The sequence below is a fragment of the Schistocerca serialis genome, chromosome 1, assembly GCF_023864345.2.
Source record: "Schistocerca serialis cubense isolate TAMUIC-IGC-003099 chromosome 1, iqSchSeri2.2, whole genome shotgun sequence".
NCBI classification, from domain to species: Eukaryota; Metazoa; Arthropoda; class Insecta; order Orthoptera; family Acrididae; genus Schistocerca; species Schistocerca serialis.
In genome coordinates this window covers 1249183904-1249206081 of record NC_064638.1, presented here as the reverse complement: position 1 = coordinate 1249206081, position 22178 = coordinate 1249183904, and the positions used below count along the sequence as shown (strand labels likewise).

The following is a 22178-nucleotide window of genomic DNA, read 5'->3' as shown; positions in this document are numbered from 1 at the left end:
CTTGGTTTCATAGAGTGCAGTTCATGACATAAGTTCATGGCCTGTAGAAAATAAACCAACACTAAATCACAGTAAGACTCGGTTTTTACAATTTCTGACACACAATTCAACAAAACCCGACATTTTAATTTCACAGAATGGGCATGTGATTTGTGAAACTGAACAGTTCAAATTTCTAGGTGTTCAGATAGATCGTAAACTATCATGGAAAGCCCATGTTCAGGATCTTATTCAAAGACTTAATACTGCCATTTTTACTATTCAAACGGTATCTGAAGTAAGTGATTGTTCAACACGAAATTTAGTCTACTTTGCTTATTTTCATTCGCTAATGTCATATGGTATTATATTTCAGGGTAACTCTTCCCATTCTAAAAGGATATTTTTGGCTCAGAAACGGGCGGTTTGGGCAATAAGTGGTGTAAGTCTGCGAACCTCTTGTTGACTCCTGCTCACTAGTCTGGGTGTTTTGACATTGGCTTCTTTTATTTATTTTTTATTTATTTATTAATTTATTTATTCATCCGTGGAACAATAAATATTGTATGGATGTTATCAGTTTACAACACATGAGCACATATTTACATTTACAATGAAACAGGTTTCTCATATTTTGTGTAGTTTTTATAACTAGTCATACACACATTTATAATTACATAATATATATTCTTTACAGTTACTTCTTGTTAACAATATCAGCTTATTCCAAAGAATAAGTAACTTTCACTCAGTTAATACTCGGCAGAAATCCAATCTGCATTTGGATTGGACTTCGTAACTCTTGTGCAGAAGGATGTGCAATATACTGCTGCATCCATTTTTATCAAGCTACCACAGGAATGCAGCTTTACTGTATGATTAAATGATGATGGCGTCTTCTTGGGTAAAATATTCCGGAGGTAAAATAGTCCCCCATTCGGATCTCCGGGCGGGGACTACTCAAGAGGATGTCGTTATCAGGAGAAAGAAAACTGGCATTCTACGGATCAGAGCGTGGAATGTCAGATCCCTTAATCGGGCAGGCAGGTTAGAAAATTTAAAAAGGGAAATGGATAGGTTGAAGTTAGATATAGTGGGAATTAGTGAAGTTCGGTGGCAGGAGGAAAAAGACTTTTGGTCAGGTGATTACAGGGTTATAAATACAAAATCAAATAGGGGTAATGCAGGAGTAGGTTTAATAATCAATAAAAAAATAGGAGTGCGGGTAAGCTACTACAAACAGCATAGTGAACGAATTATTTTGGCCAAGATAGACACAAAGCCCATGCCTACTACAGTAGTACAAGTTTATATGCCAACTAGCTCTGCAGATGATGAAGAAATTGATAAAATGTATGACGAGATAAAAGAAATTCTTCAGGTAGTGAAGGGAGACGAAAATTTAATAGTCATGGGTGACTGGAATTCGTCAGTAGGAAAAGGGAGAGAAGGAAACATAGAAGTTGAATATGGATTGGGGGGAAGAAATGAAAGAGGAAGCCGCCTTGTAGAATTTTGCACAGAGCATAACTTAATCATAGCTAACACTTGGTTCAAGAATCATAAAAGAAGGTTGTATACCTGGAAGAATCCTGGAGATACTAAAATGTATCAGATAGATTATATAATGGTAAGACAGAGATTTAGGAACCAGGTTTTAAATTGTAAGACATTTCCAGGGGCAGATGTGGATTCTGACCACAATCTATTGATTATAAACTGCAGATTGAAACTGAAGAAACTGCAAAAAGGTGGGAATTTAAGGAGATGGGACCTGGATAAACTGAAAGAACCAGAGGTTGTAGAGAGTTTCAGGGAGAGCATAGGGGAACAATTGACAGGAATGGGGGAAAGAAATACAATAGAAGAAGAATGGCTAGCTCTGAGGGATGAAGTAGTGAAGGCAGCAGAGGATCAAGTAGGTAAAAAGACGAGGGCTAATAGAAATCCTTGGGTAACACAAGAAATATTGAATTTAATTGATGAAAGGAGAAAATATAAAAATGCAGTAAATGAAGCAGGCAAAAAGGAATACAAACGTCTCAAAAACGAGATCGACAGGAAGTGCAAAAGGGCTAAGCAGGGATGGCTAAAGGACAAATGTAAGGATGTAGAGGCTAAGGATGTAGAGGCTTGTCTCACTAGGGGTAAGATAGATACTGCCTACAGGAAAATTAAAGAGACCGTTGGAGAGAAGAGAACCACTTGTGTGAATATCAAGAGCTCAGATGGCAACCCAGTTCTAAGCAAAGAAGGGAAGGCGGAAAGGTGGAAGGAGTATATACAGGGTTTATACAAGGGCGATGTACTTGAGGACAATATTATGGAAATGGAAGAGGATATAGATGAAGATGAAATGGAAGATAAGATACTGCGTGAAGAGTTTGACAGAGCACTGAAAGACCTCAGTTGAAACAAGGCCCCGGGAGTAGACAACATCCCTTTAGAACTACTGATGGCCTTGGGAGAGCCAGTCATGACAAAACTCTACCATCTGGTGAGCAAGATGTATGAGACAGGCGAAATACCCACAGACTTCAAGAAGAATATAATAATTCCAATCCTAAAGAAAGCAGGTCTTCACAGATGTGAAAATTACCGAACTATCAGTTTAATAAGTCACAGCTGCAAAATACTAATGCGAATTCTTTACAGACGAATGGAAAAACTGGTAGAAGCGGACCTCGGGGAAGATCAGTTTGGATTCTGTAGAAATGTTGGAACATGTGAGGCAATACTAACCTTACGACTTATCTTAGAAGAAAGATTAAGAAAAGGAAAACCTACGTTTCTAGCATTTGTAGACTTAGAGAAAGCTTTTGACAACGTTAACTGGAATACTCTCTTTCAAATTCTGAAGGTGGCAGGGGTAAAATACAGGGAGCGAAAGGCTATTTACAATTTGTACAGAACCAGATGGCAGTTATAAGAGTCGAGGAGCATGAAAGGGAAGCAGTGGTTGTGAAAGGAGTGAGACAGGGTTGTAGCTCTCCCCGATGTTATTCAATCTGTATATTGAGCAAGCAGTAAAGGAAACAAAAGAAAAATTCGGAGTAGGTGTTAAAATTCATGGAGAAGAAGTAAAAACTTTGAGGTTCGCTGATGACATTGTAATTCTGTCAGAGACAGCAAAGGACTTGGAAGAGCAGTTGAACAGAATGGACAGTGTCTTGAAAGGAGGATATAAGATGAACATCAACAAAAGCAAAACAAGGATAATGGAATGTAGTCAAATTAAATCGGGTCATGCTGAGGGGATTAAATTAGGAAATGAGACACTTAAAGTAGTAAAGGAGTTTTGCTATTTAGGGAGCAAAATAACTGATGATGGTCGAAGTAGAGAGGATATAAAATGTAGACTGGCAATGGCAAAGAAATCGTTTCTGAAGAAGAGAAATCTGTTAACATCGAGTATAGATTTAAGTGTCAGGAAGTCGTTTCTGAAAGTATTTGTATGGAGTGTAGCCATGTATGGAAGTGAAACATGGACGATAACCAGTTTGGACAAGAAGAGAATAGAAGCTTTCAAAATGTGGTGCTACAGAAGAATGCTGAAGATAAGGTGGGTTGATCACGTAACTAATGAGGAGGTATTGAATAGGATTGGGGAGAAGTTTGTGGCACAACTTGACTAGAAGAAGGGATCGGTTGGTAGGACATGTTTTGAGGCATCAAGGGATCACAAATTTAGCATTGGAGGGCAGCGTGGAGGGTAAAAATCGTAGAGGGAGACCAAGAGATCAATACACTAAGCAGATTCAGAAGGATATAGGTTGCAGTGGGTACTGGGAGATGAAGAAGCTTGCACAGGATAGAGTAGCATGGAGAGCTGCATCAAACCAGTCTCAGGACTGAAGACCACAACAACAACAACCACAGGAATTCAAAAATATTAGCAGTAACGCACATACTTTCAAATTGAAACTGAAGAGTTTCCTCATGGGCCACTCCTTCTATTCTCTTGAAGAGGTTCTCGAAAAATTAAGCTGATTCTTATGTTATATTGTTGATTGCATTTACTTTTTTTGGGTTCATAAACATTTTATTTTTATCTGTTATTACTTTTATGTTTTAACTTCATGTACTGACACATTCCATGACCTTGGAGATTTGCTCCTCAATTTGTTCCTACGGAACTTGACATGTAAATAAATAAATAAAATAAAGGTTTGAGGTTAAGAAATACTGGAAAGTTAACAGGAGGTGATTTGGGAGCAGTGCGGGTGGGTCAGGGTTGGATGGAGGAGTCAAATGGGTCAGCAGGGTTCAACACTGGTCTTTGTTTGATTCCGATTTGGTAGTGTTGGTGGCGAAAAAGTGTTTCCACTGTCGGGACTAGGAGAAGGTCTTTAACAAGTCCTGCACGATTGAATTTGGGAGTGGGGCAAAAGATGATGCCTTTGGAAAGGGCTGAAATTTTTGTGGGACTAAGGCTTTTGGAAGAAAGGTTCATTACCCTGTTTCGGGATTCTGTGTGGTGGTGGGAGGGAGTTTTGGAGGGTGGGGTAAATATAGCAGGTCTGCGAGACAGGATTTGTCAGGTATGTCCTTAGCCCTCACCAACATAGTCCTACAAACCATACCTATCAAGCCCAAGCCTCCTTGCAATACCTTCTTTCCATTTGTAAAATTCTGCTATGCAATTCCAAAATCCTGGAACCCATAACACGCATTGAAACTCTTGCCCTCCAGGAACTATGGGAACATGGACAATGCCACCTCAAAAAATTCTCCACCCTGCTCACTTCCTACTGCTGCCTTGGGCTACTATTGTCCACCGCTTCTACTGTAACCTCCTAACCTTCTGCACATCCCCTCATAGCTGAGAGGGTAGCTTCTCTGCCAAAGTTCTCACATGTTCTGTCGATTTCAACCACCAGTCTACATTCGTCCTCAATAATTTGTCACCAGCTACACAGTCTAGCACATCGTTGTCTGCTTTCAGTGCCTGGAACCAAATTCTTCATGCAATATTCATTGCATAGAAGATCATACTTATGTAGATACTTCATTAGTCTATTTTTCTTTATGGTTTATATTGCTTTGGAAATGCAAGATAAAAAAGAAATTGGTCTGTGGTTTTCTACATTTTCTGCCTTACTATTTTTGAGTACTGGTATTACTTTTGCTTGTTTCAGGCATTCAAGAAAGCAGCCAGCACAGAAAGATTTGTTAATCATCATTGTTAATGGGGTTTTTATGTTCTTTATATGTTTGTCGAGGACACTGAATGCGATCTTGTGTAACCCAGTGGATTTTAACTGTTTAATTGGGGTGGTATGTTACCTATGCCACCTCTTTCTCTGCTGCTGGAAAGAGCACCATTGTTGAGCTGGCTAGCAGTTCCTCAAGTTCATTATTCTCACTTTTTAAGCTGCTGTTACTTGACGTATTTTTTGATTCATTTTTGGAATCAACATTTATAGTCAGGTTGTCCTTCATTTTGGCATCTCCAACACTCCCAGTGGTATCATCACTGTTAATATTCATTGTCAGTCTTAGCACTTGGCCTATTACTTCTAAAAGTCACACCTATTCCCAGTTTATAGTTCACAAATCATCACTTCTCTCCAACATTGTTTTAAACAAAATGAAGAGCAGCTGCACTGAAATGTTACACATTCACCATTTGCTGTATTTTTGCTGCATTGGCCATCTACAAATACTGCAATGAAATCATGGTCCAACTTGCGCATTGCCACTTGTAAGCCCCTTTCTTCTTCATTTTGTAAACCAAATGAAAGCCTGTTAATGAGGTAAGATGTACAATGTACACATTACAGTCAAACAGCACACTGAAGATTACTTATCCACTGGAGGGCTTCTCTGGAGGCACTGTGGATGGTCTTAATTCCTCCTCCTTTGAAACCATAAATTGAGCAATTGAAAATAAGTTCTGTAGTTTGAAGTCCACTGTGTTCGCAGAAAGGATCATTTTCAAGATCCTGCTTTGTCATTAAGCTTTTACAGGGACCATTTCCAGTCCATATTCTGTCTAATCTGGTCCAGAGTCTTCTTGGAAGGTCACAACCAGGAACTTGTCTGGTTATGTCAGCAATAAGGTATCCATTTTGCGGGATGTTTCTTTGCTAGTTTTCCTGCCAATCCCTTTCTTCCTCAAAGTCTTATGATCTTTGGATGGTTTTCCGGAGTGACATCTTTGACTTCAGTCAATCCTTTGTGTGTAAATGGTAATGAATTGGGAGATCTAATTAGTTTTATATCTTCTTCCACACTTTTTTATTGCATTTTTTGTCTCATGTTTGGTGGTCTGATTTTGGATAGCACTGGTAGCCAAGTTGTGGGGCTTCAGCGAGGCATTGATGATCCTCGTTGATGCCTTGAGCTTCACATCAACTTTTTTTGTGTGGCCACTCATTGCCTGTCCTGGGGCATAGTATTCTGCAGTGCTACGTATGACTGCCAACACGATGTGTGCAGTGTGTTTGCATCATTTCTCCTTGAGCTGCTTGCTAGTTTGGCTAGTATAGACTTTCTCGATTTCAGTTCTTCTATGTGGTGCTTGTACAAAAGTGTATGGTGAAGTTCAACTCCTAAGTATTTAGAGGTGTTTTTATGTTAAACTGGCTCTCCATTGAGTTTAAGGCTCAACTTCCTGTTAGCTTCCTTGTTGTTGAGACGTGTAGTGATACTAACAGATTTGGAAGTATTTGGTTTCAAGTGCCATTGGGTAAACACTCGTGAAGAGTATGTAGATTACTATTCATGGTAGTTTGTAGCTGTTCAAATGACTTTGATAGTGTGACAACTACTAAATAATTGGAATAGGCAAATGTGTGTAGCTGCGTGTTTGGTAAATCTCATTTATATAAATTGAAAAGTAGGGGGGTGAGCTGTGAACCTCGAAGTAGGCCATTGTGAAATGTTCTGACAGTGCCTACTTTAGCTCTCAGAAAGACTCTATAAGTTCTTTCCATTAATATATATTTCATGATCTTTAGCATTTGTTTATGTTGTGACTCACAAGTTTTCGTAAAAGCCCTTGATTCCAGACTGTGTCATTAGCTGGTGGATAGATTGAACAGCAATACTCCTGTCTTCATTGCATACTGGACACATCTTCCTATGTATGTGGTCAGCATCAATATTGTTCACAACAGCTTCTATTTTTCCTGAAACCAACTTGTACCACCAGCAGCACCTTTTCAGTAAGTGGCATTAGTCTTGAGGCCAAAACCCTCTCAAATCATTAATAGGTTGTACACAGTAGAAAGAGAGTGCTAAAGTTCTTTAGATCATCTTCTGCTTTCCTTGGTTTAAGCACTGTAATTGCCTTTGCCTCCTTCCATATCTTCAGTAGATTTGCAGAGGGAATTATTTGCATAAAGCATCCGGCCAACCACATTTTTACTTTGTATCAATTAGCTCCTTTTTCCATTGATGTCTTGTTGACTAATTAATAACATTTAATTACTAGTGGATGAAGTGCAGAAAGTATTAATGCCTCTGAAACTGTAATTATGAAATCATACTACAAGAGTCTAATAACATATTTAATTCTGATATGATTCATCCTGGGATGAGATTCCCTACGCTCATGCTAATATTAAAACATTATCTGGGTATTTGACGGAACACATATTACATAAATGATTAATGGAAAATCTCATATGAGATGTGAAACAAATACTAACAAAGAGATAGAGGGGCTGGCCAGTACTTACCTCAGCTCAGTACAGCCGATAGATACACATAAAACACATAAAACAGAACCGAAAATTTACGTTCCTAGCTTTCGGAACAAATGTTCCTTCATCGGGGAGGAGAGAGGGGAAAGAAAGGGATGAAGGGAAAGGAGATTCAGTTGCTCACAATCCAGGTTATGAAGCAACAGGGAAAGGAAAATAGGGAGGGTAGCAAGGATGGAGGCATGGTTGTCAGAGGGAAGCCAAAGATATTCTACTGCAAGTACTGTGCCAGCTTCAAACCAAAGAGGATGCATACAGAAGTAAAGAGGTATATAGTCTAAAGATAAACACAACTATGTAGGATGAAAAGATGCGTGAATGGCTAAAGAGGAAAGGGAAACAGGAGAAGACTGAAGAGTAAATGGGATTGAGGTTGTTTAACGTAGGTTCAGTCTAGGGGGATGGCGGGATGAAAGGATGTGTTGGAGTGCAAGTTCCCATCTCCGCAGTTCAGATGGACTGGTGTTGGGTGGGAAAAGCCAAATGGCACATACGGTGTAGCAGGTTCCTAGGTCCCTAGAATTATGCTGGAGGGCATGCTCCGCTACTGGGTATTGGGCATCTCCTAGGCCTACAAACAAATCAGGGGAACGGCCATGGGAACCAGGATGGCTCCGTCCTATGCCAACCTCTTCATGGGTCGCATGGAGGAGGCTTTCCTGAAGACCCAACAGCTGCTTCCCCTGGCCTGGTATAGGTTCATAGATGACATCTTTGTGGTCTGGACTCATGGTGAAGAAACACTCCTCAATTTCCTCCATAACCTCAACTCCTTTTCGAATCTGAATTTCACCTGGTCCTTCTCCAAAACCCAAGCCACCTTCCTGGATGTTGACCTTCATCTTGTTGAAGCTCACATCCACACCTATGTCCATATCAAACCCACAAACAAACAACAGTCCCTTCACTTTGATAGCTGCCATCCTTTCCACATCAAACGCTCCCTTCCCTACAGCCTAGGTATTCGCGGCAAACGTATCTGCTCCAGTGACGAATCCCTCAACAATTACACCAATAACCTGACCAATGCTTTTCTCTCCCGCAGCTATCCTGCAGACCTTGTCCACAAACAGATTTCCCAAGAATTACATTCCTCCCTATCCAACAACAATGTTCCTACCCCCAGACCACACAGAAGCATCCCCCTTGTCACCCAATATTATCCTGGCCTCGAAAACATCAACAAATTACTCCGCCAGGGATATGACTTTCTCAAATCAACCCCTGAAATGAGATCATCCCTTGACAAAATTCTCCCCACACCACTCAGAGTTGCCTTTCGTCGCCCCCCTAACCTCCGTAACATCCTTGTTAAACCCTACAATATTCTCAGACTACCTTCTCCACCCAGCGGTTCCTACCCCTGTAACCGACCCCGCTGCAAAACCTGCCCCATGCATCCCCCCCACAACCACCTACTCCAGCCCCGCTACTGGTAAAACATACACAATTCAAGGCAGGGCCACATGTGAAACTACACGTCATTTATCAACTGACATGCCTGCACTGCACAGCCTTTTACATCGGCATGACAACAACTAAACTGGCTGAGCGCATGAACGGACACAGACGAACTGTCCGCCTAGGAGATGCCCAATACCCAGTAGGGGAGCATGCCCTCCAGCATAATTCTAGGGACCTAGGAACCTGCTACACCGTATGTGCCATTTGGCTTCTCCCACCCAACACCAGTCCCTCTGAACTGCGGAGATGGGAACTTGCACTCCAACACATCCTTTCATCCCGCCATCCCCCCGGACTGAACCTACGTTAAACAACCTCAATCCCATTTACTCTTCAGTCTTCTCCTGTTTCCCTTTCCTCTTTAGCCATTCACGCATCTTTTTATCCTACATAGTTGTGTTTATCTTTATACTATATACCTCTTTACTTCTGTATGCATCCTCTTTGGTTTGAAGCTGGCACAGTACTTACAGTAGAATATCTTTGGCTTCCCTCTGACAACCATGCCTCCATCCTTGCTACCCTCCCTATTTTCCTTTCCCTGTTGCTTCATAACCTGGGTTGTGAGTAACTGAATCTCCTTTCCCTTCTTCCCTTTCTTTCCCCCCTCTCCTCCCCGATGAAGGAACATTTGTTCCGAAAGCTAGGAACGTAAATTTTCGGTTCTGTTTTATGTGTATCTATCGGCTGTACTGAGCTGATGTAAGTACTGGCCAGCCCCTCTATCTCTGTGTTAGTATTTGTTTCACATCTCATTTGAGATTTTCCATTAATCATTTAGATCACCCATATGGTCAACATCCTTCATTGTTTTGTCCCTTTTGTTAGGTATCACTTACGTCTGTCATCTTAACACTTTCTCTTCTTCAGTGTTTTATATTTACATAAATAAATATTTTCGTCACCAACTGTGCTAGTTTCATCTTCCTCCTATTATCTTGTTCCGTTTATAGTCCTGTTCTCTTTTTTATTTATTGATTTATTTATTCAACATTCCATAGTTTTAACGTTCGTTATCCGCTGTTTTCCAGCCAACAATCACTGCCAACAATCTCTTCCACACCTACCAGTATCATCCATTTCCGTCGATGTCTTGTTGCTGCCGATATTTTTGTGCCATTGGCTATATTTCTCTGCCACAAGAAAATTTTTTGGGACATTTCTGTGCCACCCGCGATCTTTTTTGCGGCACGCGCGATCTTTTTTACGGCACGCGCGATCTTTTTTGCGGCACGCGCGATCTTTTTTGCGGCACGTGCGATCTCTGTTTTTAAGCAACGTGTGTTGTTTTCCCCTGATCTGGACATACTTGCTTGGTCTGGTCAACTTTTTCCGTATTTTTCTTATTTAGTGGTCTTCCTTTGGTATTGAACGTTACCAACACAATTTCTTTCTTTCTCGTCCTTCCCTCCGCGTTTTATTCCTTCTTATGATTACTATTTCAACTTTAGTTATTTAATTTCCCTACCCACCAGTTACCCACTATGTACCCTAATCCTATACTACATTATTTACATTCATTCCGGAAACATGCATCCACCATAGCCAAACTGCAATCCCACATACTTTTCCTCCGGTCCTGCTTAACCTTTGGAATTACCCCTAAAGGGCTTACCTTAAAAGTTCCCATCTCCGGGTGCAATTCCTCCTTCCACCAGTCTCTCCTGGACTTCCAGAACCTTCAATCCTTAGCCCTTACCCAACTTGTCCTGAATCTCTACACTACTTCATGTAACCACCACTCCCAACAGCTCCTATCTCTCTTCAAAGTCCTCCACCTCTCAAACCCTTGCTTGGAGAACACACTCAGGAACAACATCCTAGAAGCCAGCTGCAAACTTGAGTTCCATGCCACACACCACCTGAAAAAACTATCCACAGTGCTAGTGCAACACCTAAGAAGTGGGGTCCCTCTCCCTATCCCTCACAAACACCAACCACAACAGAACCTTCAACAAACCCCGTCATAGCCAGCAAACCTAGCCTAGCCACCCTACTCAATCTCCCCATCCCAGCACATACCCCACACAGACCAAATCTCAACTATAACCACAGTCAAATGCCACATATCACCAGTCCCAAGTCAGTCCTAAACCTCTCATCCAGATCCCTCTCTCCTCCAGAGACATCTGTTCTATCAAAAGGCTTAACCTTTAGCCCCACGCCTAAATTCAACCACACTGCCCTGGTTAAAGATCTCCTCTCATTCACCCGGAACCTCAACTGGAAATATCACTTCACTACCCAAACACAGCCCCCAAATACTAGACCCAGTGTTGAACCCTGTCTAGAACAGTTCCAACTGCCTTCTCAAAGGGATCCTCCTCCCCTCCCCCAAAACCATCCCTTGCAGACATTTCAGGAATTCCTCACATCCAGTGTTGCCTCCCAGTCCTTCTTGAAGAACATCCCGACAACCCCCAACATCACCCCAGCTGAATCCCGTGCCATTAAGGAGCTGAAAATAGACCGCTCTATTGTCATCCTCCCGGCGGATAAAGGCTCCACAACTGTGGTACTTGACCGTGTGGAGTATGTGGCAGAAGGACTGCGTCAACTCTCCGACACCTCAACCTACAAAGCTGTTACCCAGGATCCCATTCCCTCCATCCAAACTGAGCTGCAAAAAATCCTAAAAATCCAAGGTCCCTCACAAGGCCTCACAATGGCTTCCATAGACTTACTCACTCCACCTGAGCCATGTACCCCTACTTTCTACCTATTACCCAAAATCCACAAAGAGAACCATCCTGGCCGTCCCATTGTAGCAGGCTTCAAAGCCCCAACCGAACGTATCTCAGCTCTGGTAGACCAGCACCTCCAACCTATCACCCGCAGACTCCCATTCTACATCAAAGACACAAACCACTTTCTAGAACCCTCAAATCCATTCCCACTCCTCTCCCACCTGAAACCTTTCTTGTCACCATAGATGCTACATCCCTTGACACAAACATCCCACATACCCATGGTCTCTCTGCCGTTGAGCACTACCTCTCCCAACGCCCACCCGAAGATCTTCCAAAAACCTCGTTCCTTATCACACTTACCAACTTCATCCTCACCCATAATTACTTCACTTTTGAAGGCCAGACCTACAAACAAATCAGGGGAACGGCCATGGGAACCAGGATGGCTCCGTCCTATGCCAACCTCTTCATGGCCCGCATGGAGGAGGCTTTCCTGAAGACCCAACAGCTGCTTCCCCTGGCCTGGTATAGGTTCATAGATGACATCTTTGTGGTCTGGACTCATGGTGAAGAAACACTCCTTAATTTCCTCCATAACCTCAACTCCTTTTCGAATCTGAATTTCACCTGGTCCTTCTCCAAAACCCAAGCCACCTTCCTGGATGTTGACCTTCATCTTGTTGAAGCTCACATCCACACCTCTGTCCATATCAAACCCACAAACAAACAACAGTACCTTCACTTTGATAGCTGCCATCCTTTCCACATCAAACGCTCCCTTCCCTACAGCCTAGGTATTCGTGGCAAACGTATCTGCTACAGTGACGAATCCCTCAACAATTACACCAATAACCTGACCAATGCTTTCCTCTCCCGCAACTATGCTGCACACCTTGTCCACAAACAGATTTCCCGAGCAATACATTCCTCCCAATCCAACAACAATGTTCCTACCCCCAGACCACACAGAAGCATCCCCCTTGTCACCCAATATTATCCTGGCCTCGAAAACATCAACAAATTACTCCGCCAGGGATATGACTTTCTCAAGTCAACCCCTGAAATGAGATCATCCCTTGACAAAATTCTCCCCACACCACTCAGAGTTGCCTTTCGTCGCCCCCCTAACCTCCGTAACATCCTTGTTAAACCCTACAATATTCCCAGACTACCTTCTCCACCCAGCGGTTCCTACCCCTGTAACCGACCCCGCTGCATAACCTGCCCCAAGCATCCCCCCCACAACCACCTACTCCAGCCCCGCTACTGGTAAAACATACACAATTCAAGGCAGGGCCACATGTGAAACTACACATGTCATTTATCAGCTGACATGCCTGCACTGCACAGCCTTTTACATCGGCATGACAACAACTAAACTGGCTGAGCGCATGAACGGACACAGACGAACTGTCCGCCTAGGAGATGCCCAATACCCAGTAGGGGAGCATGCCCTCCAGCATAATTCTAGGGACCTAGGAACCTGCTACACCGTATGTGCCATTTGGCTTCTCCCACCCAACACCAGTCCCTCTGAACTGCGGAGATGGGAACTTGCACTCCAACACATCCTTTCATCCCGCCATCCCCCCGGACTGAACCTACGTTAAACAACCTCAATCCCATTTACTCTTCAGTCTTCTCCTGTTTCCCTTTCCTCTTTAGCCATTCACACATCTTTTCATCCTACATAGTTGTGTTTATCTTTATACTATATACCTCTTTACTTCTGTATGCATCCTCTTTGGTTTGAAGCTGGCACAGTACTTACAGTAGAATATCTTTGGCTTCCCTCTGACAACCATGCCTCCATCCTTGCTACCCTCCCTATTTTCCTTTCCCTGTTGCTTCATAACCTGGGTTGTGAGTAACTGAATCTCCTTTCCCTTCTTCCCTTTCTTTCCCCTCTCTCCTCCCCGATGAAGGAACATTTGTTCCGAAAGCTAGGAACATAAATTTTCGGTTCTGTTTTATGTGTATCTATCGGCTGTACTGAGCTGAGGTAAGTACTGGCCAGCCCCTCTATCTCTTTGCACATATTACATAAGATGTATCTTAACCACCAGCCAATTCTGAACAATAACCACAACTGCTACACATGTCCTTCCAAAATGAGCAATTTTATATCTGATTATTGTAACCAGATAGGATTAGCCAAATGTTGTCCAAGGTGACTGAGGCCTTGTTTGCTCTCCTAACAAAATAGGAGCAGCAGGGGTAAACTCAGAAGTTTCGCATTACATTTACTGCCTTACGAAGTTTTTATCGAGAGTCAATTTGCAATTCAGAAACAACAGAAACATTCATAAATCCAATACTACCAGAAGGGATGACTTACATTATCCGTCACTCAGCTTAAGTGTAGCACAGAAAAGAGTAAAACAACAATGTCCTGGACTTTCCACAGACGAAGGTGAGGTAGTTAGCCATAAAAATCTTTATTCTCTTACTCAGTGAACATTTGCGCATGTGTGTTTGTGTGTCTGTGTGTGTTAAAACAAGTTTGAAATCTTAGTATCTAATCAGCCCTCATATATTCTTGCATTATTACATAGGCATTTATGTAATTCATTTCTGTTTTTGAAGTAACTGTATGCTAACTGAGGCAATATTTGCACCCCAGATTACTATCACATAAACCAAGTATTACTAATGACAGACTACAATATTCAAAATATGTCTTCTTATAGTAAGGCAATAGTAATCATATTAAATAGCACTATTGTGAATCCTTGAATAATTTACAGGGCTGGAATGATGTTGGATTTCATGGATCGGATGAAATACAGACACCAAATATTGATGCTTTGGCATATCAAGGAGTTGTTTTGACTCGCCATTATACTTTGCCATCTTGCACTCCATCACGATCTGCACTACTCACTGGGCGTTACCCCATCACTACTGGTGAGTGGCAGAAAGAAGTGACATGAGCTGTTCATAGTCATGATGCTGACCATTTAAGATTTTATGTAAGTAATAATGAAATTTACATAATAAATAATAAAATCCAATACAGCATACATGAATGAGAGTAACTGTAATCAAAATCTCTGTATCTGATGAGTTAAGAGGAAATTATCCTGTACCTGATAGAAATAACAGCATCCTGTAAATAATAAGCCTTTGTAAACCTAATTTTCTTCTTTCAGAGTGAATGAGGGCAAAGATTGGAAGATAACACTAGAAGAGGGAGCAATCATTGAGGGGCGGGGGCTGGATCGCAATGCATTACTTTGTGTATCATTAAGTACATTATATTCTACATCTACATAGATCTATGTTCTGCAAAACACCGCATGGTACATGGCATCAGGTACGATGCTCTGTACCAGTTATTAGGGTTTCTTCCTGTTCCATTCACTCATATAGTGTGGGAAGAATGATTGTTTGAATGCTTCTATGGATGTAGTAATTATTCTAATCTTATCCTCACAACCCCTATGTGAGCGATAAGTAGGTCGTTGTAGTATATTCGTAGAGTCATCATTGAAAGCCAGTTCTTGAAACTTCATTAACAGACTTTCTCAGAATAGTTTATGTCTATCTTCAAGAGTCTTCCAGTTCAGTTCTTTCAGTATCTCTATGACGCTCTCCCAAGAATCAAACAAACCTGTGACCAATTGTGTTGCCCTTCTCTGTATAAGTTCTATATCCCCTGTTAGTTCTATTTGGTAGGGGTCCCACAAATTAAGCAATATTCCAGAACTGGTCCCAGGAGTGATTTGTAAGCAATGTCCTTTGTGGACTGACTGCATTTCCCCAGTATTCTACTAAAAATTGAAGTCTACCACATGCTTTACACATGACTGATCCTATGTGATCATGCCATTTCTTGTCCCATGTATTAGTATGAGTTGGCCAATTCTAACAGTGCTTCATGGATATTAAACTTATAGGATACTACATTTCTTTGTTTTGTGAAGTGCACAGTTTTACAATTCTGAATATTTAAAGCAGGTTGCCAATCTTTGCACCACTTTGAAATCTTATCGAGATCTGACTAAATATTTATGCAACTTCTTTCTGATAGAACTTCATTACAGATAACTGCATCATCTGCAAAAAGTCTTAGGTTACTATTAATATTCTCTACAAGGTAATTAATATTGCACCTTGAACAGCAAGGGTCCCAACACCCTTCCCTGGAGCACACCTGAAGTTACTTCTACATCTGACAAATCTTCCCATTTCATTCACGTAGGGAGTGCAGAAAGAGTAATTGCTTGAACGGCTCTGTGCGTGCGGTATATTGTAATATATTCCTTGAGTCTGTATTTATCAGCATATTACGAAATGGAGAGACTGTCATAATAAATTGGGTTTTCCAGTTGTTTATTCTCTTGTCAGGTAGCAATAAACTGACAAAAAATGTAATTACCGTACGAGGACCAAACTTGGCAGCATTAATGTGAAGGACATGGGGAAGAGAAATAATGCAGAATCAATTTAATTGAAACACTTTTAGTGTGCTACTATAGTACATTATACCATTACATACCAGTACCATTACTGCTACAAAAGGGGTTGAATATGGTGCCCATCAGTGTTGAGAAGAGTCAGCACAGCAGAACAAAGCATGGCTATAAGTATGCTGGCTACCCCTCTTGATATGCTGCACTGGTAAACCCTGTCCTTCAGGTAGCCCCAAAATCAGATATCAAAGGGTGCGAGATAAGGCGATTGTGCTGGCCAAGGAAACAATTGGCTGATAATTCGATCGTTTCCTAATGTGTTTCGGATAAGCAGTTGAACTTCATAAGCGATGTGCAATGGGGGCCCATCTTGCGTGAAAACTGCTGAGTTCAGTGTCTCTCTCTCTCTCTCTCTCTTGTAGGGCAGGTATGACATGCTGGCAAAGCATATCGCAGTAACCAGTCACACTGCACATCTTTGGTCCTTGGGCACCAACCTGTTAAAAAAAAGAATGGGCCAATGATGAATGTAGCCATGAAGCCACTCCTTCTGGTGACACATTCACCATGTACAGTGACTGGAGGTGAAGATCCCCACACTTGTCAATTCTGTGTCTTCACCTCACCTGTCAGAGAAAAATGAGCTTTGTCTGCCCATAGGATGGGCCAGGGACAGCCCTCGTCAACTTCAATCCTTGCGAGAAAGTGGAGGCAAAGTCAGCATGATGTCGTACATCATGTGGTGCAAGCTGCTGTATGATGTGGATCTTGTATGGATACCATTTGAGAATAGTTCGAAAATCCTTCCATACAGTGGACCATGGGATGTTCAACTAGCATGACACAGAACGCGGCACTGCCTGACGATCAGGAATTGCTTGCAGCATTGTCTGCCATAGCAAGAATGATTTCATCAACCACCTGTGGTGCAACCAGTTGTCAGCCTGTTCCCGGAGCATTGCCCAGTTTCCAGTTGATTCAAACTTCATCATGCTCCACATAGCAGGTGGAGAGAGAAGACCCTTCCGTAATCCTTTCAGCCAGTGATATTCTTGAAGTGCAGCTCAGAATTACTGTTGTTTTGATAATAGAGCGTCACCAGTAATGCCCCTGCTCCTTTTGTCCAAGCTCAAGTTGACAAGTCAACAAGTGCACTGTGACTGGACAGGTGTGCGAGGCTGTGAATCGTGATGACTGATCATGGAACCTGGTGGCCATAGTTGGAACTGGACAGTGGTGCTGTGATGCATGGAAAGTATACACCCCATACTCTGGACATTAATTCTACCAAGTTCGGTACTCGTACCGTAATTAGTATCCATGTTACAACATGTTAAATAGGGAAAGTCTAATTATAACCATCCGATATATACTGTATGTGTGAATATTAAATATTAGCTGTTATGTTGTAACAGAAAGTAAGTAATTATCTCATATTTGCCTGGAAATGTACTGTTTTATTTAATGTACATTCATCGTATGCATAAAATTGTACAATTCACACAACTAGATCCATGGGCAAAGAATAAATAAATAAAAAATAGAACTAGTGGGAGAGAGAGAGAGAGAGAGAGAGAGAGAGAGAGAGAGAGAGAGAGAGAGAGAGAGAGAGAGAAGGCCATGGCCCTCTCTCTTTGATGTTTATTTTCATTTATCAGCTGTAATTAAATAAAGATGATGTAACTTACCAGACGAAAGCACTGTATGATGATAGAGACACTAACAACCACAAACACACACACAAAATTCAAGCTTTTGCAACCCACGGTTGCTTTGTCAGGAAAGAGGGAAGGAGAGGGAAAGATGAAAGGATGTGGGTTTTAAGGGAGAGTGTAAGGAGTCATTCCAATCCCAGGAGCAGAAAGAGTTACCTTAGGAGGAGAAAGGGACAGGTATACACTCGCGCGCACACACACACACACATATCCATCCGCACATATACAGACACAAGCAGATATATTTAAAGGCAAAGAGTTTGGTCCCTTGCCTTTACATATGTCTGCTTGTGTCTGTATATGTGCGGATGGATATGTGTGTGTGTGCGCGCGCGAGTGTATACCTGTCCCTTTCTCCTCCTAAGGTAACTCTTTCCGCTCCTGGGATTGGAATGACTCCTTACACTCTCCCTTAAAGCCCACATCCTTTCATCTTTCCCTCTCCTTCCCTCTTTCCTGTTGAAGCAACCGTGGGTTGCGAAAGCTTGAATTTTGTGTGTGTGTTTGTGGTTGTTAGTGTCTCTATCAACATACCAACGCTTTCGTCTGGTAAGTTACATCATCTTTGTTTTTAGATATATTTTTCCCACGTGGAATGTTTCCCTCTATTATATAAATATATCATTAAATAATTTAAAAATAGTGTGTTGACACAATTTTAATTTTGAAGCTTTTAAGAACTATAAATTTATTATTAATAATTAATGTAAGAAGTTAGTAATCCTACATTTTAAAGTATATCAAGGGAATTCATGACAGTTCTGGCATGTAAAAGCTGCATTCTTAATAATGGCTGTGTAACTCATTTACTTACTAATAAGAGCACATTGCAACTTTTCTTCATTTTTAGGAATGCAAGGTTATCCACTACGAGCAGGTGAACCACGTGGTGTACCACTATCTGTACAACTTCTTCCTGAGCATTTCAAAAGAATTGGTTATGCAACACATGCCATTGGGAAGTGGCATATTGGCAGCCATAAATCAAATTTCACTCCCACATACCGAGGATTTGACTCACATTTTGGTTACTGGTATGGATACATTGGGTATCATAACCATTCCATAGAACAAGAGGTACAAAATCAATTACTTATTAAGACAGATAACTTTTTCAATCCATAGCAAATTTTTCTCTGTAAATGTCATTTGGTAAAATCATAACGTATTTTTCACTGCTGAAACATGACCATATCAGTTTTACACTGGGAGTTCAGCAATTTATGGCATAACCGACCATGTACAATGTACAAAGATGTCAAAAGTATATATTAAATATGTAAGTGGCTCTGTGAACAAAATAATGAGAAACAAAGGCCGATACTCACTGTAAAGATGACATGGTGACTTCCAGGCAGGCACAACAAAAAGGCTGCTAAACATTTAGCTTTTGGCAAAAGCCTTCTTCAGAAAAGACAACACACATGCATCCACACAAGCAAGGTGCACACCTCATGCACACATGACTGCTACCTCTGGTTGCTCTGGCCATAAGGCAACAATTACATTGAACAAAAGCAGCAATCTGGAGTAGGGCAGGAAAAGGGGAGGGATAGCAGGGTACGGGTAGGAGGAGAGAAGAGTGTTGTCTAGTGGAGCGCACAGGGACTAGATGGTGGTGGCAGATCCACACTGCCAGGTGCAGCATTGAGAGGCAGTGGGATTGGGAGGAGGGGGGTGGGGGGGGGGGGGGTGGAGAAGAAAAACAGAGAAGCAGAAAAGGTCTGTGGGTACATTTGCACAAAGCTGTGCTCAATGAGAGTGAGGGTATGTGAATCAGGAGTAGGTGATATGACAGAGAGGGCAGAAACTGTTTCGTGGAAGGTTTGGGGACAATAGATCACTGTAGGTTGAGGCCGGGATAATTTTGGAAGTGGAGAATGTGTTGTAAGGGTGACTCTCATCTACACAGTTCAGAAAAACTGGTGGTGGAGGGGAGGGTCCAGATGGCCTGGTTTGTGAAGCAGCCATTTAAATCAAGCATGTTATGTTCAGCTGCATATTGTGCCACAGGGTGGTCCATTATGGTCCTGCCCATGTTTTGGTAGTAGACATTCATCCTGGCGGACAGCTGGTTGGTGGTCATATAAATATAAAAATCTGTGCAACAATTTCAGCATAGCTGGAATATGACATGGCTGCTTTGACAGGTGGCCCGACCTCTGATAGGATAGGATAGGCCTGTGACAGGAAAGGAATAGGAAGTGCTGGGTGGATGGATTGGGCAAGTCTTCCATGGAGTTATGATTCCTGTGGCAAGGGCTTGGAGTTAGAAGTGGCATAGGAATGGACTATAATGTTATGAAGGTTGTGTGGATGATGGAACACCACTTTAGGAGAGATGGGGAGGATCTTGATAAGGATGTTCCTTATTTCAAGGCATATTGATAGATAATCAAAGCTCTGACGAAGAATGTAGTTGGTTTCTTCTGGTCTAAAAGGGGGTACTCCTTTGTAGCTGGTTCTTTGGGGTCGTGGGAGCATTGGGGGTGCATTCACATTGTATACTTACTCTGCTCCAGTCATTGCAGAGTGTTTTATATTGCTATCACTACCAACCAACTGTCCACCAGGATGAATGGCCACCACCAAACTGTGGGCAAAAGTGAAGTGGACCACCCTGTGGCACAACATGCAGCTGAAGATGATGTGCTTGATTTCAATGACTGCTTCACAGTCCTGACCATCTGGATCCTCCCCTCCACCACCAGTTTTTAAGAACTGCAAAGATGAGAGTTATTCATTACAACATATTTTCCAGTCCCAAAAGTAGTCTGGTCTCAGCCTATGGTAACCTCCTTTCCTCACACTCTCCACCACAGTTTCTGCCTCCACTGTCCTATCACATCCTTCCAATTCACATCCCCACACACACATTGTTTGCCTTTCTCTGCCACTACACTAACCAGTCTTTTCCCCTTCTCTGCTTCTCTCCTTTTCTGCTCTATTATATTGTTCCTCCTCCCCCCCCCCCCCCTTTTCAGCCCCCAACCTCCTTGCATTGCGCCTGCAACTTTGTTGTGCTACCATCTACTCCCTACACGTTCCACCAGACAGCACTTTTCTCTCCCCTCATCATCTGTATCCTACTATCCCTCTCCATCCTCCCCCCCCCCCCCCCCCCCAGTCCAGACTGCTGCTTTCATTCCATGTAAATGTTGCCTTCTGGCTGGAGATAGTGTTCATGTGTGTGTGAGGTGTGCTTCCTTGTGAGAATGTGTGCATGTTTTCTTTTCTAAAGTAGACTTTGGCCAAAAGCTAAATGTGTAACAGTCTTTTTGTTGTACCTCTCTGCATCTCAACGTGTCAACTTTATGGTGAGTAACAGTTATCCTTTTCATAATATTGTAGGGACCGCTACTCACGTCGACTGCTGTGTCCGCACACATTACTTCGGTTCAAGCCATCTATAGATACAGTTGTGTCGCAAATTCAATGACTGCACGGCAACAAATGAATGGCATAAACCACCAAGTTTCAATCCACCACTTGGGGTGCTGAATAATGTTGTTGGCTACTTCTTGGAGTTACAACTTTTGTTTTTATGTTTATTCTGTTCCTTGGTTACTGTTTTTGTTGTTTACAAGCTACCTATAGCAACTGTGCTTCTTTTTCTGTAATACCAAGCAATAAACAATTGAAGTATATTCTCAGTGTGTGTTTTAATATGTATTAAGTACGGGTAGCTCTCCACTATGAAAATATACCTGTCAGTGGTGACCCCGACATTATCCGCTCTGAGTAAACTGGTCCTGCGACAAAATTGATTACAAAATGGAATCACCTGCAGTATCGAGACTGGCTGTTCGCCTCCCACCATTTTGGACACACAATCCAGTTCTATGTTTTGCTCAGGTCGAGACCGGCTTTTACTATGCCGGAATTACAGCTGATGCGACTAAGTTTGCATTCATAGTGAATCAGCACGAGCAACACTACGCTTCCAAAGTTCAAGATATAATCATGGCACCATCAACGGAGAGTGCGTATGAAAGATTAAAGACTGAGCTTATTCTTAGAGTTGCAGCATTGCAGGAATACTGTATCAGACAAGTGCTGAGTCAGGGAAGATATAGGTGACAGAAAACAATCTCAGTACCTGTGTCACCTTTGCGGAAGGTGGACATCTGAACAGTGCCCGACAACCTTGCACGTATGCTATGGAGTAGCCGTCTGCCACCACAGGTAAAGGCGATCATCGCATTG

The 22178-nt window shown here is 42.1% G+C and overlaps 1 protein-coding gene across 1 annotated transcript in view; it reads left to right on the top strand.

Moving 5' to 3' along the window:
* LOC126419334 (arylsulfatase B-like) overlaps positions 1-22178 on the top strand; it is a 138747-nt gene that overhangs the window by 59064 nt on the left and 57505 nt on the right. The window contains exons 3-4 of the mRNA XM_050086519.1: positions 14590-14749; positions 18823-19049. Of these exons, the coding sequence (XP_049942476.1) occupies positions 14590-14749; positions 18823-19049 (387 nt within the window). The remainder of the gene's footprint in view (positions 1-14589; positions 14750-18822; positions 19050-22178) is intronic.